The 14,970-nt window shown below is 54.6% G+C and overlaps 2 protein-coding genes across 5 annotated transcripts; both read right to left on the reverse strand.

Moving 5' to 3' along the window:
• Positions 1 to 436: 436 nt before the first annotated feature.
• ANKLE1 (ankyrin repeat and LEM domain containing 1) lies at positions 437 to 6,573 on the reverse strand. Of its 2 annotated transcripts, none has more exons than XM_019963894.2 (9): positions 5,409 to 6,573; positions 5,174 to 5,326; positions 4,661 to 4,766; positions 4,406 to 4,550; positions 3,438 to 4,175; positions 3,128 to 3,305; positions 2,249 to 2,408; positions 2,018 to 2,147; positions 437 to 1,757 (listed from the first exon to the last, which is right to left on the reverse strand). In XM_019963894.2, exons 1-9 carry the CDS (start codon positions 5,639 to 5,641, stop codon positions 1,597 to 1,599), a joined length of 2,004 nt encoding a protein of 667 aa, XP_019819453.1. In that variant the 5' UTR covers positions 5,642 to 6,573; the 3' UTR covers positions 437 to 1,596. The 2 variants fall into 2 exon arrangements, with proteins under 2 accessions (XP_019819453.1, XP_070648673.1); XM_070792572.1 differs by having other exon boundaries at positions 1,622 to 1,757; positions 2,249 to 2,338.
• Positions 6,574 to 6,695: 122 nt separating this feature from the next.
• BABAM1 (BRISC and BRCA1 A complex member 1) lies at positions 6,696 to 12,610 on the reverse strand. 3 transcript variants are annotated; one of them, XM_019963896.2, is made up of 10 exons: positions 12,481 to 12,610; positions 12,005 to 12,095; positions 11,284 to 11,635; positions 10,631 to 10,689; positions 9,933 to 10,053; positions 9,771 to 9,849; positions 9,467 to 9,491; positions 8,404 to 8,533; positions 8,134 to 8,220; positions 6,696 to 7,179 (listed from the first exon to the last, which is right to left on the reverse strand). In XM_019963896.2, the coding sequence occupies exons 3-10, from the start codon at positions 11,575 to 11,577 to the stop codon at positions 6,976 to 6,978; spliced, it is 999 nt and encodes a 332-aa protein (XP_019819455.1). In that variant the 5' UTR covers positions 11,578 to 11,635; positions 12,005 to 12,095; positions 12,481 to 12,610; the 3' UTR covers positions 6,696 to 6,975. The 3 variants fall into 3 exon arrangements, with proteins under 3 accessions (XP_019819455.1, XP_019819454.1, XP_019819456.1); XM_019963895.2 differs by having other exon boundaries at positions 12,005 to 12,101; XM_019963897.2 differs by lacking the exon at positions 12,005 to 12,095 and having other exon boundaries at positions 12,481 to 12,575.
• Between the last annotated feature and the right edge of the window lie 2,360 nt (positions 12,611 to 14,970).

Consider the following 14,970-nt stretch of genomic DNA (forward strand, 5'->3'; position numbering starts at 1 on the left):
CAGGACATCCCCCAGTGCAAGGAGCAACTTGGCCTCAAAATCAGTAGGGCCAAGGTCGGGATACACTGTGTTAGACAAATTCCATCTCTTTTGGAACTTTTTTGGGGGGATGGTGGGGAGGGATGTCTTTGGATTCTTTCTGTGTATTCTTGGGACATGACATGCTGTTTTAAAGGGGCACTCAGAGAGAGAGATGTCATCAGCTCAGTTGAAAGAGTAGAGCCCAGGCTCAAGCCAGAGGCAGGTAGTCTTAATTATTACAACAGCCAGAGTAGCCATGGGCTCAGCAGTGGAGGCCAGGAGGCAGATGGACGCTTACCCCGCCCCCCTGCAGGGCCTGGTTGGCAGAGCCACAATGACAGGCAGGTGATGAACCCAATGAGGCAGTGGATCACTTCTGAAAAATTTAAATGACCCGGCCAATACCTCCCTAGGATAGTAGCTTGGCATTTACTGAAGCTCTTTGTGTAAAGTCGAGGTTAATCTCATTTTATAGCTGAAGACACAGATTCAGAGAAGCAACACAGAGGTTCCAGTCACACAGCGATCCCAAGGAGGGCTGGTGTCTCACACCAACACTGTGACGACTTCTCCAGCTCTCAGTTCAGTTCAGTTCAGTCACTCAGTCGTGTCCGACTCTTTGTGACCCCATGGACTGCAGCATGCCAGGCTTCCCTGTCCATCACCAACTCCCGGATCTTGCTCAAACTCACGTCCATAGAGTCGGTGATGCCATCCAACCATCTCATCCTCTCTCGTTCCCTTCTCCTGCCTTCAATCTTTCCCATTATCAGGGTCTTTTCCAATGAGTCAGTTCTTCGCATCAGGTGGCCAAAGTATTGGAGTTTCAGCTTCAGCATCAGTCCTTCCAATGAATCTCCAGCTCTACCCACCCCTCAACACATAACACACCCCTCAGGAACATCCTGCATGCCCCCGCAACCCCGTTCCACCAGAAACTTTCCACCTGGGCTGCAAGGTCATCTCTGGGTCAGTAGGACTCAGAGCCAAACACTTTACCCCATGACGGTTTAATCTGATTCCCTCAATGACCCCCTGAGGTAGAATTTTGCACTTTCCTCATTGTGTACAACTTAGGAAATTGAGGCTCAGACAGAGAAATTACTGGTCCGAGGTCCCACAACTGGGAAGCAGCAACACTTGACTCTTGAGCTGGGCAGATTTCCTGCATATAGCTCAGGAACCCCTAGCACAACCTACACCGTGGGTCCTCTATATCAGGGAGATAAAAATGGTCACTTGTTTGCCCAGATAGGACTAAACTGCCAAAGCACTGACATGTTTCAAAGCACCATGTTCCAAAGAACCTTCTGGTCTACTTGTTCTTTTCCCACATCCCCTTATTCTCCTCCCATGACAGGGAGCTCACTATCTATCCAGCAGTTCCATCTGTAATAAAGTCCTCCCTTACCCCAAGGAGGAGATCTGTCTTGCTGCTCCCTTACCAGCCTTCTGGAGCTGGAGATGGGGGGTGGGGATGGGGGGCTGCTCTCAATGCAGGGGCAGCTGAAACATTCAAACACCTTGATCTCTACTTAGGTTACATGGCCAATTCCCTAGTGCTCAGGCACAAGCCTAGATGTCCTGGGGCCGTAGCTCTCGCTCACCCTCAGCCAGAAAGACAAGGAGGGCACGATGCAGCAGATGTACCCCCAGGCGGCGGCGCCGGGTCGGGGACCAGTCAGCCACCACTCCATAGCAGTGTCCTTGCTTCTGGTTAGTCAGCATCTGGATTCCTGGGGAGATTAGGAATAAGGTCATGACGGCAGCCTCCTGGAACTGCTGGCAGAAGTTTGTGCCAGGGAACCCACTGGGTACTGCCCTCAAGCAGGGATAAACCAATGGAGTAAAATATGTGCACATGCTGGTACATAGTTGGTGCTCAATAATTGCTCATTAGCTGAATGGACAGCTGTGATGGGGAAGGGGTCAGGGAATCAGTAGATCAAGTGCCCTTCCTGTGACCCCACCCCTACCCCACAAGCCAGGCACCTACCTAGAGCATCCACAAGACACGCTTCTCGAGTGTAAGCCTCTGCAGGGACCACATGCTGGAAGCAATGCAGGGAAACAATGCCACGACCAGTGGCCCAGATGTCCAAGATCCGGCGTACCTTGGGACAGGCCTGGAGGCAGCCAGGGCAGGGTCAGAGGTTTGCCCCACAATTCCCTCTACCTGCCCTTAGCTGGCCCACCCCTGCCACAAACCTGCTACTCATCCTCATACCTGTTTTCCTGGCCGTCTTCGGTGGCTAAGGGCCTCCCAGAGGTGAACATCTGGCCGGGCCCGTGTTCCCTTGCCCACGTAGAAGATGGCCTGGACAAAAATCCGAAGGCATTCAGCCAGAGTCATTGAGAAGGCTCGGGCTGGCAGGTCCTGAGTCTTCCTAGATGAAGTAGATGGCTCAGAGAGGGAAAAGTGACGAGAGTTGCCCCAGAGATAGTCCTTAATGACACAGAGCAAACTGAACCCATGTCCAGTGACCCCTTTTATAAAAGGCAGGGTGGGTAGCTGATCCCCAAGGACACTCAGCAGCTTGACATGGATCCAATTGCCTTTTACTGATAAGAAGCTGATGACCAGAGAGGGCCAGTTCCCTTCCTAAAGACACACAGCAGGACTTCCCTGGTAATACAGCGGATAAGCATCTACCTGCCGGTGCAGGGGACATGGACACAGGTTTGATTCCTGGTCTGGGAAGATTCCACATGCTGCGGAGCAACTAATCCTGGGGACCACAGCTACTGAAGCCTACAAGCTCTAGGGCCTGTGGGCCACAATTACTGAGCTTGTGTGCCCCAACTACTGAAGTCGCATGCCCTAGAGCCCACACGGCCCCAACTGTTGAGCCCGCATGCTCCAACTACTGAAGCCCTAGTGCCTAGAGCCTGTGCTCTACAAGAAGAGCACCCACTGCCACGAGAAGCCTGCGCGCCGCAATGGAGAGTAGCCCTGGCTTGCCACAACTAGAGAGAGCCCGCCTGCAGCAAAGAAGACCCAGTGTAGCCAAAAATAAATTAAAAAAAAAGAAAAGACACAGAGCAGGTAAGAACCAATCTCAGAATGTTCCAGCTCCCACTTCTGAGTCATTTCTGCTCCAAGTACCTGGGGTCCAGCAGCAGATATGTGAAGCTGGACTTCACGACCCCCTCCCGCCACCGTCTGGTGGGGTCTGGCCGCTCGAACTGCTGGGCAAGTGCATCTTCATCGGCTTGGGCATCTGGGATACGGCCTGTCCGCAGGGCTTCGGCCAGCTCTGGGCTGTGCCCTGAAAAGTCTGGGCCTGGGAAGGGAAACTGGGTCAAGAAAGACAAAGGAAAGAGTGGTTCCCAGAGATGAAGGGAGAAGTAGGTTGCACTCAGAGCCAAGGGATCTTGGAAGATTCCCGGAGACTCCTTGAACTCTGGATACTCACTAGGAGCAGCCTGGGCTTCTTTCAGCCGTCGGAGGTAGCGTGGCCGGGTGAAGGATGTGATGGGACCCGGGCTCTTGCCAAGCGCCCGGAGCCCTTGCAGCAGCTCCAGGTCAGACATGGTAGGGTCCGGTGGACACTGATCAGAGGGGCTGGGGTCCCTGCCCACTGTGGCGCTCGCCTCATCCTCTGTCAGCCAGAGGGCAGCCAAATCACCGTCGGGGGATAGCTGGTCCTCTCTTGTGATGTGGGTGTCAGAAGGTCCAGGCAGCAGTTCCCTAGGGGGACTATGGGTTGGGCTCCTGTCTGGGAAGAACTTGGGGGAGGGGGAATCATCTGGCAAGGTCAGAGTCAGAGCCTGCAGATGGGCATTTAGTTCTGCCTCCCTGTCCTCCATGAGGGGTTGATGCGCCAGCTGTAGGGTACCCAAAGACCTTGGCACCCTCTGGGAGAGTCGGACACCAGCCCAGGGGGAGGTGTGGCCAGTTAGGTCCTCAGCTCCTGAGGCCTCAACAGCGGTGACAAAGGAGGTCACCGAGCTGCAGTCCCAGCGCCCCAGGGGGGACTCCAATCCACCATCTGTGTCAGCAGTCTCAGGGTGGGCAAGCAGGCCGGGGGGTCCAGGGCCAGCCTCCAGGCTCACGTCCTTGCCGTCACCTGTGCCCAGTGTTGTAGAGTTCAGCATCACATGAGGAGGACCGGAGGGGCTGGTATCCAGCCTCTTTTCACAAGGGCCTGGGCCTGGAGCAGGGGGTAAGAGGGAAGTCAGAAAGGAGGGGAAGAGGAAGTGAGAGACAAAGATCAACGTCAGATCGGACAGAAACAGGAGGGTGCGATCACAAAGAGGAAGGAGCGAGGCAGAGGCAGAGACTGACCAGAGCCCCTGGTGGTGAAACCCTGGGCATTAGACGCAGAGATCTGCAAAGTTATATCAGAGGCTAACCACTCCCAGCCGCCCAGATACCACTCACCTCCAGGCTCTGGCTCGGGTTCTGGCTTCCGGGAGCCTTTCCAGGTCCGGGTTGGGGTCCTGGTCCGAGCCTCCAGCTCCCGAAGCAGACGGGCACAGTTCTGGTGCCCCTGCTGCTCCGCCAGGTCCAGAGGCAGGAATCCGTCCTGCAGGGGTGCGGTCAGTAGGGGGCGCCCCCTTCCCTCCCTCTCTTCCTCCTTTCCTTCCTCTTTCCCTCCGGGTTTGCCTTGCTACAGGCTGCGATGGGGCCCCCTACCTGGTCGCGGAGCGCGGGGTCCGCTCCCTGGCTCAGCAGCAGTTCCAGGCCCCGGCGACAGCCCCAGGCAGCGGCCACATGCAGCGGTGTCAGTGCCTCGGCCGATCTAGGGCATGAGCGGAGGAAGGGGTCAGTGAAGTATCTCCATCTCCGGGTCCGGGAGCCCTGGCTCTCAGCCCTCCATCTCTGCCCTCCAGCCTGAGATGCCACCCTTCGAACCTGCGCCCTCGAGCTGGGACCCAAACCTCTGCTGACTCTAGAGCTTCTACCGCCGGATCTGAAACTGATTCCCATTTTGACCCCGGCGCAATCTCATACCCTACCCTGGGTCTGGTACCCTGCCTCTGCCCTTGGACCCTCAAGATCCCTCCCCAGATCCCCTAAGCTTCGCTCCCCCGGGGATTGAGTCCGCATCCTTGGACGCCCTCTTCAGGACTGCCAGGTCTGGTCCTCGTACTCGGGAGACAGCTCTCGTTCACGGAAGACCCATCCTGAGCCCACACCCGGCCTCACCGAGCGTTGGGGTCCCCGCCTCGGCGCAGCAGGGCCTCGAGGCAACACAGACTCCGTAGGTGCTGGGCTCTGGCCGCCAGGTGCATGGCCGCCGCGCCATCCTCGAGTACCAGATTGGGGTCGGCACCGCGGCGCAGCAACTCCTCCACAGATCTAGGGACAGAAGGTCAGAGTGGACCTTGACGCTCGCCCCCTACCCCCACCCCTGGCCCGCCCACCCAGGCCCTGCCCTCACCGCAACTCCTCCTCCTGCAGCGCCGTCCGCAGCCGCCGCGCCAAACCTACAGCTGGGCCCATGCCCCGGCTGTCCCCTTGGGGCAGCCACCTGGTCACGCCGCCTGCCGGTTTCCAACTTCCCGCGGCGCCCTTGTGCGCACGCGCCGCTCCGCCCCTCGGCTCTCTTCTCCGCGCCTTGGTGCAGTGCAGCGACCCCAGCCAGGCTGACCGGCGCCGCATTGTCGCCCACATCGAGGGTCGGGAGCTTTAGTGCTGGTCCGAGCCCGCGACACCGAGTAGTGCCCAGGGCCAAGTGATGTTTGCTCAGGGCCAAATAATGTTTGGGGCCTCCGATAAGGGCCCGGGAGGGTGGAGGTCGCCATGTGTGCCCTATCTCTCAAAACGGTATAAACAAGAACACACCCTGTTGGAGGGGGTGGAGCTACGATCCCCGGGACCCGGTGGTGCCCACAGGGTACTGAGTCTTCCGGAACTGTCTGCCGAGGGGCACACAGCCCTGACAGTATGTAAGGTTTCAATTAACAGCTACTGCCTGCGGAGGCTCTGCGTCGCCCGTTTTCAGCCCTGCGGAGTCTGAAGTCCATTATTTTGGAGCCCTGGGCCTCTTAGGGTGTTAGTTTCCCTATATGCAGAATGGGAGAATAATCCCTTCCAGGCTGGTGTTAAGTTGAAAGAGGGGCCTGGCACACAGGTGCCCAGTAAATGCTCCTGGGAAGGTAAAGCTGTTTCTTGATAAAGCTATTTTCGTTTTATATGAAACTGAGAAAATCTAGCTGGTAAGATTTTTTTTTTTTTTTTTTTTCCACAACTGCTCATTATCCAGGAAGATCAAGTTGAGTGATGGACGTGTTATCTCTGTTTCCCTTTCTCTGGGGAGCACCCACACTATTTCCTGATGGAACTATAAACATCTCTTCCCAGAAAGGCTTGAGCGAGGCCTGGCCGATGAGAGCATTCCACAGTTCTGGTCCATGACTGACCCAAGCCAAGGCCTGTCATAGGGGCTGCTGTGAGAGCCCTCACGTCACCTGGGCTGGGATTTGCAGAGTGCTCAGCCATATTACCCCTTTCCACAGGTTGGGAGGAAAGCAAGGCACACTGAAAACCAACCATGCAGGGTGTTTCAGCTCTCCCCAAAGCAATGTCAGAGCACCTGGATACAGCCAAGCCTAAAGCTGCATCTCAGCTTCTTATCTACAAGAACCTAGCCATTCTCCTTTCAGTTCAGCGGGTGGGTTTTCTGTTACTTGCAACCCAGAAGATTTCAATGAACAGTGGACTTGGGTTAGGGAGTCTCAGATTTTTATTCTGATGACAAAAACACACAAAGCACAACAAAAATTACAGCTGAAAAACTTGGGAGTGGGAGGTGGGCTGGGAAACGGGGACTGGGTGTCTAGAGTCCCTGGGATGCTTCCTGGAATCTTAGGGTTCCTTCAGGGCTGCCCAGGTGCCTCAGATACTTCCTAGAACCCCCTCTGGGGGTCCCAAGGAGCCCAGTCTGAGAACCAGCGTTCAATGCCAAGGGTTTCATTGTACAAGAAGGTTGGATGTACAGAGATGGTTCAGACAGTGGCCTCAACCTCAGTGGCTTCATCATCCTCCTCCAGCAGGCTGTAGGAGGCATGGCTTTGGCAAGGCCGCTGCAGTGGATGAGCCAGCAGCTTGGCCATACAGTTGTGAAGCTCAAGGGCTGGCCCAGCCAGCGCCACTTCGTACTTATAACTGGTACCCTTGGTATCCAGGCTTCCCATGAAGGCAAACATGTCCTGTGGGGCCAAGGAAGGGCTGTTCATGCAGATGTTCTGCTGACAAGCCCTCCCTGTCTTGGAGGGCCTCCCAGGAGGGGCAGCAGGGATGAGTTCTGAAGGGTAAAGAGGAGTCTGCCAGGCAGAAACTATTCCCACATTCAGCAAACATTTCCTGCCACCCACCCACCCCAAGAGGTCTCAGAGCTGGAGCCCCTAGTCTGGAGAAGCACATGACCCCCAGCCCCCTGACACTGATCTACCCAGAGGAGCAGGGAAGGCTTCTCAGAGTAGGGACTTCCAGTTTGGGTACTGACATATAAGTAGGAGCTGGGCTCAACCCTCTCTGCTCACAGCTGGGTCAAGTGAGGCTCAGAGAGATAAGCGCCCGACTGGGGAAGCCATAACTAGTTCAGGGCTGGAATGTAAAGGACCAGCAGAGCCTGGCAAGGCAGGGAGGGAAGTGTGCTCCAGGCAGAGGGCACAGAGACAGAAAAAGCAGGAAGAGAGAGCAGCAGGGGATGTTGGGGATGAGGTGGACAGGACCCTACATGCTCCTGGGCCACTGTCTCAACAGCCCCATTAGTTCACTGCAGACAAGTGGGAAATCTTGGAATCTGACTGACCATGATCTAGAGGGGCCAGGGATGGTCAGGAGAAGGCTAATGGCAGAGTAGTCCATGAGTGGGCAGGGGCAGGTGGCTTCCCTCCTCCTGACCCCATAAGAGTACAGGCACCTCTGAGCCTGTTGCCAGGCACCACTGTGCCTGAGACATGCTGTGTGACCCTGGCCTGGTTTCTTGCCCTCTCTGAGCCTGCTCTTCCTCAGCACAGATCATAATCTAGGGGGTTGGCATCAGATGCCCTGAAGGCCCTTACTGAAAAGGGCCTCCTTTCCCTTAGGGCTGGGGCAGGTGGGTTCGGAGCCCTCCCACATACATCCACCTGCCGCCCACACTCGCGATGGCCTCTCACCTTCCAGCTCATTTCCTCCTCCTTCTCGTCAGCGCCGTTGTGGATGTAAACAACATCAAAGAAGAAATACGGGCACTGGAACATTTTCTGCAGGGGAAGAAAGGTAGCCTTCGGGACTAGGGTCACCCCATGGCCCCATGACCACAAATCTCTAGATTCCGGGAACCTGATTCTAGGTACCCCAGCACCTGTGGTCAGGAAGTCCCTCCTAGTATCTAACCACCTTCGTGCTGGCTGCAGGCATCCTTCCTTCTCCCGGGTCTCACTCACCTTCATGGGCTCTGTCAGGGAGAACTGGGGCTGGCAGGGTGGACGGCTATAGACCAGGATGGTTCGGACCACATAGGGCGGCGGGATCGTCTGCACGTTCTCCGTGACTGGCAGCTCAGTCTTCTGCTGGCTGTGCAGCAGGAAGGGGGGAGGGTCAGAGTGCACCCTGGTGGCCCACCCTTCTCGTCCCCCCAGGAGAGCCCAGCTCCTCACCAGCTGTGTGAGGTCGCACCTGACCCCTCCCAAGCTCACTGTTGCCTCTGAGCCTTTCCCCATGCTGTTCCCTCTGCCCTGGCACCCCCCCAGCCTCACCTTTCTGCCTGACCTTGCCTGCTCCATCAGAGATTTTGCTGACCCCCAGAGCCAGAGCTTGCTCGGATTACAACTGCAGAGTCTGGTCACCACGACAGTGACCATATGGCCCACAAAGCCAAAAATGTTTCCTATCTGGCCCTTTAAAGAAAAAGTTTGCTGCCCTGCAGTTAAAACAAAGTAGTGGCAGACCACTGGGCTGTCAGAACATAAGCCAGAGGAAGTTCCTTGGTGGTCCAGATGTTAAGAATCTGCCTTGCATTACAAGGGACACTGGCTGGATCCCTGGTCTGGGAAGATCCCACATGCCACAGAGCAACTATACCCACGTGCCACAACTACAGAGCCCGTGTTCCAGAGCCCAAAAGTTGTAACTACTGTGCCCACGTGCTGCATCTACTAAAGCCTGTCACCTAGAGCCCGAGCTCTGGAACAAGAGACGCCGCTGCAGTGAGAAGCCCGCTCACTGCAACTAGAGAAAGCCGAGACCCAGCACAGTCAAAAAGAAATACATAAATAAACAAATTTGAAGGGAAAAAAAAGAAAGTAACACAGAGGGCAGGATTGAAAAAGAACCTCTTTTGCAAAAATGCTTTCAGACAGGTAAGTGAGCAACTGTTCCAGGGGGAAAGGATGAGAAAGGAAGCCTTTCGGCCTCCCGAAAGGACTATTTCTGGGTTGTTTGGAGCTTTTACCCAGAAGGGGTTCTTCTCTTCAAAGGTGAGTAATAATTTCCCCTTGGGGGACTTACATGAGGCTGAAGAGACCTTCCAGATCTGGTGGGAATGCTAAGGAGAGCAGTGCAGTGTGGGTAGACAGAAGTGGGTGGTTTCCCTCCTCCAGAGCCTGGGAGAGTACACGTGCCTCTGAGCCTGTTGCCAGGAGACACGCTATGTGACTCTGTTCCAGTCGCTTGCCCTCTCTGAGCTTGTTTTCCCTCAGCACAGATCATAAACTAGGGGGCTGGAATCAGATGACCTGAAAGCCCTTAGTGACTCAAAGCCCCCCTTTCCCTCGGGACTGGGGCCATTCTCCTCCCTGCATGGAAAGGATACTGAAAGTGGAACAGGAAGCTGTTTCCAGGTCATAGAGGCAGCTGCAGAGTTCACGGGGGTCCGAGGTCAGGCCAGACAGCTGCAGGGAAGACTGAAACTCAGTGCGGTGCTCTCTCACCCCTGGGGGACCCCAGCGGAACCAGTCTTGCCCCCCAGCCTCACCCAAGCAGTGTCGTCGTTCACCACCACCAGTGCAAATTCATGGCTCTTGTCAATTTTGTGTTTTGTCCGCACGAACATCTCGATCATTTTCTGGGAGACGTTGAGGGCGTTGGTTTTGGAGCTGGGGTGAGAGCGAGGCGGTGGTTAAGGCCCAGGTCATGCAGCCGGGCAGGTGGTAGAGCCCAGCCACAAACCCAGCCCAGCTGACTCTCTCCAGCTCTTGCCCTCACTGAATGGGTCCCTCTGGCCAGCCGGGGCCTCACATCTGATCCAGAGGAGGCACCCCACCTTGGCTCAATCATGGGTCATCAGGAATGCCAGGGAAGGGGAGGTAGGCTTGTGCTCAGGCCCTGCTGCCTGATCCCAATGAGACTTGGCTGCTCACAGGCCAGGACTTTGGAGTCAGCCAGGTCTCACTCTGAATCTGGCTCTGCCCATTTGCCAGGAGGCCTTGGGCAATTAACCTTGCTTCTCGGAGTTTCCAAGTCATGGCTGTGACATGGGTGGAGTGTGACAGCTGTCAAGTGCTGAGAACAGAACCCCAGTGGGCTGCAGCGGTAACATTACCAGTTATCACGGTTACTCTCCAATCCCTCCAGGACCCAGGAGTTAGTCTCAGAGAGACAACCCTGCATTTTGGGGGCTGGGCTCCTCCCAGCCATGGTGGCAAACTCCAGCCCCCAAATAACCCCTCTTACCCATTGAATGACTCAAGCTTTGGCAGCGCCATTTCCTCTGACAGGTCCAGGCAGATGATCTGCAACAAATTTGGAGGCTAGTGAGAGCTGTGACCAGCAGTACCTGGCAACTGGATGTCATTGCAGGCCCCCATGCCACTCTGCTGGCCCTCTCCCTCTCTATGGGAGAAGGCTATATGATGACTCCCAGTTCCCAGCCAATCCATCCACTCTAGAAGGAGGCAGCTGAGGGACTTCCCTGGGGGTCCAGTGGTTAAGAATCCGCCTTCCAATGCAGCGGACAAAGGTTTGACCCCTGGTCAAGGAACTCAGATCCCACATGCCACAGGGCTACTGAATCCACTTCAGTTGTGTCCAGCTCTTTACGACCCCACGGACTGTAGCCCTCCAGGCTCCTCTGTCCATCGTATTCTCCATGTAAGAACACTGGAGTGAGTTACCATGCCCTTCTCCCAGGGATCTTCCTGACCCATGGATTGAACCAGCGTCTCCTGCACTGGTAGGTGGATTCTTTACCACTGAACCACTTGGGAAGCCCAGCTGCCCTAGGACACTAATAAAAAGGGACTGTTTTCCAGAGTGAATCCTAAAGACTGACATTTAACCCAAGGTTCCCTAACATCTCAAAGCCACAGGCCAAGCCTCTCACTTACCACTTTCTCTGGACAGTTGACCCTTGGGGTCCGCACCTGGACCTCTGGGGCTGGTGGAGGCACCTGCCACGGCTTGGGACCGGCTCCTGGAGGGTTGGCGGTCCCATCATCAGCACTGGCCGCCTCGCCCTCACCCTCACTGCGGCTGCCCACACTGGTCTGAGCCCCCAGCGCCCGGTCCTCAGCCCCCTCAGGGTTGGAGCGAGTGCGGGGCCTGGGCTCAGCTGACTGCTCCTCTTCCTCCTCCTCTTCTTCCTCCTCTTCCGTGGGACAGCTGGGCTCCGCCACCTCCATGGCTCCGGAGTGGCTGGATGCAGCAGGGATGAGGGAAGCCAGGATCCTTTCCCTAGGGCTTTTAAAAGCATTTGGTTACTGGGCAGAACAGGTCATAAGCCGCTTACTGACAATAAGTCATTCCGCTCAGGGACTCAGTTTTCTCATCTGTAGGATGGGTGCCTTTTACACTTATCAACCCAGCATCCACTCTGATTTGAGATAAGAGCCTCCCCCTTTTTTTCGTAGAGCTAACCCCTTCTCTCCCCGTTTTGGCTAGGGTGCTCATCTGGCCACCATGAATGGCTCAGAGATGAGGACATGACCCAGAACACGCCAGAGAGGGGCAGTTCCGAATTGCAGGACTGGGAGGTTACAAGTCCAAAGCTGCTAGGAGCCTCTCTTGCTTCCAAGAGGGGAAAGAGAGCTTGCCTGAAGTGATGCTCACCCAGAAAATGAAAGACTTCTCAGCGCCCGGATCCAGCTATGCCTAAATTCCCTTTCTTGCTTAAGCCAGACTGAGTTGGGGGTTCTGTCACCTGAAACTGAAAATGTCTTGGTGAAATAAGGATACAAACTTCCAGGGTTCTCCCCTCCGTAGTGACTGCTTAGGCGGTGTCTGCACACTGCAGAGGAGATCTGGGTGTTACAATTCCTTTGCGGAAAAACGGGGCGCCAGTGGAACAGTTTGCCTGTCTGGGCAATGGGTGAGGGGTGCCGGGGATGATATCTGAGCGCCTTGCAGCCCCCATAATCTCTAAGGAAAGCATAGCTGCAGCAAGAGAGATGGAGGTTAGACTGCAGGAGAAACTAGAGCTGAAGGCGGAAGCCTCAGAGCAAGTGAGGGGCTGAATTTCTGGGGCTAAGGAAGTTGGGCCTTTAAGGACGGATCCCGCACGCTTTCACCACCCAGCTTCTGCTCACCGTTGCCTGAGCCTCCTTCCTACTCATCCGCCGACCCGCTAGGAAGCCGCCATCTTTAGCAGCCGGAAGTAGTGCGGCGCGGCGCGGTCACACCTACTGGGAACTGTAGTTCAGCGGCCGAAAGCCGAGCGAAGAGATGAATGGGACGAGAGCCTTGAAAGCTGATAGGCTGAGATTGTGCTAGGAGGCGGGGTTTGGATTGTGATAGGCTGGAGTGGGAGTCGAGGGGGGCGGGATCTGGGATGCGATTGGCTAACGTGAGACAAGGAGGAGCTTTTATGTTTCTGGCCGATTCAGATTCGGTGGTCAGCCCTTCTAACGTGATAGGCTGAATCGAGGCAGAGTGGAGTAGGATTTACAATGGGAAAGGCTCAGAAAAATGGAGAAGACCTAGTTTACCGTGTGATTAAACAAAGTGGAGCTGAATTGGGCGGGATTTAGAAGAGGAGGGGCTGATTAGTGATTGATGAACTTGACCGAAACTCAGTGAGGGGAATTTTGCGGCAGAGGTGGGCGTGGTCCAGAACCCAAGGCCCCTCCCGATTATTTAAATCAGCTCCTTATTTTACAGATATTTGCAAAAATTACCAAGCCAGAACTATTTCAAGCCATCCTTCTTTTCTTCATGCACACTTCTCCCCTCAGCTCCATAACCACCTAAAAACTGAGCCTCAGTTTCTTGGTAAAATCTGTTAAGCCTGCCCACATCAGCTAAGCTCCGGTTCAAAGAGAGCCCGGAGGGGCTGTGTAAAATGAACCTTGAAGGATGGAGAATTTGCTGAAAAAACAAGAGGGGTAAGGTCATTCCAGGCAGAAGGAACTGCCTGGGCAACGGTCTGTAGGTTTTGAGGAGCTTTGGAGCTGTGAAAGTCTCTCATCAGCTAATGTAGCTGGAGCAGAGGCTAAGAGTGAGAATCTTTTTTTTTTTTTTTTTTTTAAGCAGGCCCGACCCTGCTTAGCCTCGGCGATCAGACGAGATCAGGCGCCTTCAGGCTGATATGGCCGGAACCAAGAGTGAGAATCTTAATGTTCACCCTCACGTCAGAAAATTGCCAACTTCTCTCGCTACGACTTTTGAGGGCACGGAGGCAGGAAGATTCAGCCTCGTAGAGTCTGTCAGTAGAACCAGAAAGGTTCAGACTACCCCAGGCTATGCACAGTATACATAAAAAGCACGAGAAAGGAAGGGGTGTTTCAGGCAATGGTTAAGGCATGGCCAAAGGCACCAGGGTGTGAGGGAATTAAAAAGCTTCAGCTGTTCATGGAAGAGGTTGTCGTGGCTAGAGACGGGAGTACACATTGGTGCCACCCGCAGGCATAATTTTGTTAAAGACCTTGAATGCCAAGCTGAAGAGCGTGAAATGTTTCCCAAGGGCAATGGGGGAGCCATGGAGGGTGTATGAACCAGGGAGGTGAACAGTGAGATGTCTGTCTCTGAGTCATGGGTGGGGAAGGGAGTGGAGGTGTGGGAGCCCTGGGAGGGAGCTGGGCTCGCATCCACGCTGGGGAGGAGAGGCTTGAGCTCTGACTATGGATGGAGATGAGGAAGAGGCCCTTTAGAGGTGGATGCAGGAAAAATGAGCAGGATGTAGGAATCATCTGGGATCTGAGGAATTCAGCATTTATGGAGGAGAAACATAGGAAGCAGAGATGGGGTGGTCAGAGAGGCAGTAGGGAACAAGGAGGGTGCCTTATGATTCAGTTCTCTGATGGTGCCTGCCCATATGCAAATTGGTTGTTAAAATGTCCATAACTCTGGTGTGTATATATATGTACATGTGTGTATATATGTGTGTATATGTATGTGTATGAGGAGGGCATGGCAACCCACTCCAGTATTCTTGCCTGGAGAATCCCCATGGACAGAGGAGCCTGCTGGGCTACAGTCCAAGGGCTCACAAAGAGTCAGACACGATTGAGTGACTAAGCACATATATGTATATATATATATATACACACACACATGTACATGTATACAATGTGTATATGTATATATATACTGGAATATTACTGAGCCACGAAACAGAATGACATTTGCAGCAACATAGATGGACCTGGAGATTATCATTCTACATGAAGCGAGTCAGACAAAGACAAAGATATGATATCACTTATAATGCTGTTTAGTCGCTCAGTTGTGTCTGACTCTTTGTGACCCCATGGATTGTAGCCCACCAGGCTCCTCTGTCCCTGGGATTTTCCAGACAAGAATACTGGAGTGGGTTGCCATGTCCTCCTCCAGGGATATCACTTATATGTGGAATCTTAAAAAATGATACAAGGCTTCCCTGGTGGCTCAGTGGTAAAGAATCTGCCTGTCAATGCAGGAGAGATTGGTGCGATCTCTGGTCCAGGAAGATCGACATGCCATGGAGCAACTGAGCCCATGCTCCACAGCTGAGCCCATGCTCCACTGAGCCTGTGCTCTGGAGCCCAGGAGCCACAACTACTGAGCTCATGAGCTGCAACTACAGAAGCCTGTGTGCCTCA

Source organism: Bos indicus, chromosome 7, assembly GCF_029378745.1.
Source record: "Bos indicus isolate NIAB-ARS_2022 breed Sahiwal x Tharparkar chromosome 7, NIAB-ARS_B.indTharparkar_mat_pri_1.0, whole genome shotgun sequence".
In the NCBI taxonomy this organism is placed as follows: domain Eukaryota; kingdom Metazoa; phylum Chordata; class Mammalia; order Artiodactyla; family Bovidae; genus Bos; species Bos indicus.

Coding starts and splice junctions, on each gene's coding strand:
- BABAM1 (XM_019963896.2), bottom strand. CDS start 11,577: ATGGAGGTGGCGGAGCCCAGCTGTCCCACGGAAGAGGAGGAAGAAGAG. Junction 10,054..10,630: donor AAGCTTGAGTCATTCAATGG/GTAAGAGGGGTT, acceptor CTCTCACCCCAG/CTCCAAAACCAACGCCCTCA. Junction 9,492..9,770: donor AGCTTCCTGTTCCACTTTCA/GTATCCTTTCCA, acceptor CATTCCCACCAG/ATCTGGAAGGTCTCTTCAGC.
- ANKLE1 (XM_019963894.2), bottom strand. CDS start 5,641: ATGTGGGCGACAATGCGGCGCCGGTCAGCCTGGCTGGGGTCGCTGCAC. Junction 5,327..5,408: donor CTGCAGGAGGAGGAGTTGCG/GTGAGGGCAGGG, acceptor TTCTGTCCCTAG/ATCTGTGGAGGAGTTGCTGC. Junction 3,306..3,437: donor AGAAGCCCAGGCTGCTCCTA/GTGAGTATCCAG, acceptor TTCCCTTCCCAG/GCCCAGACTTTTCAGGGCAC.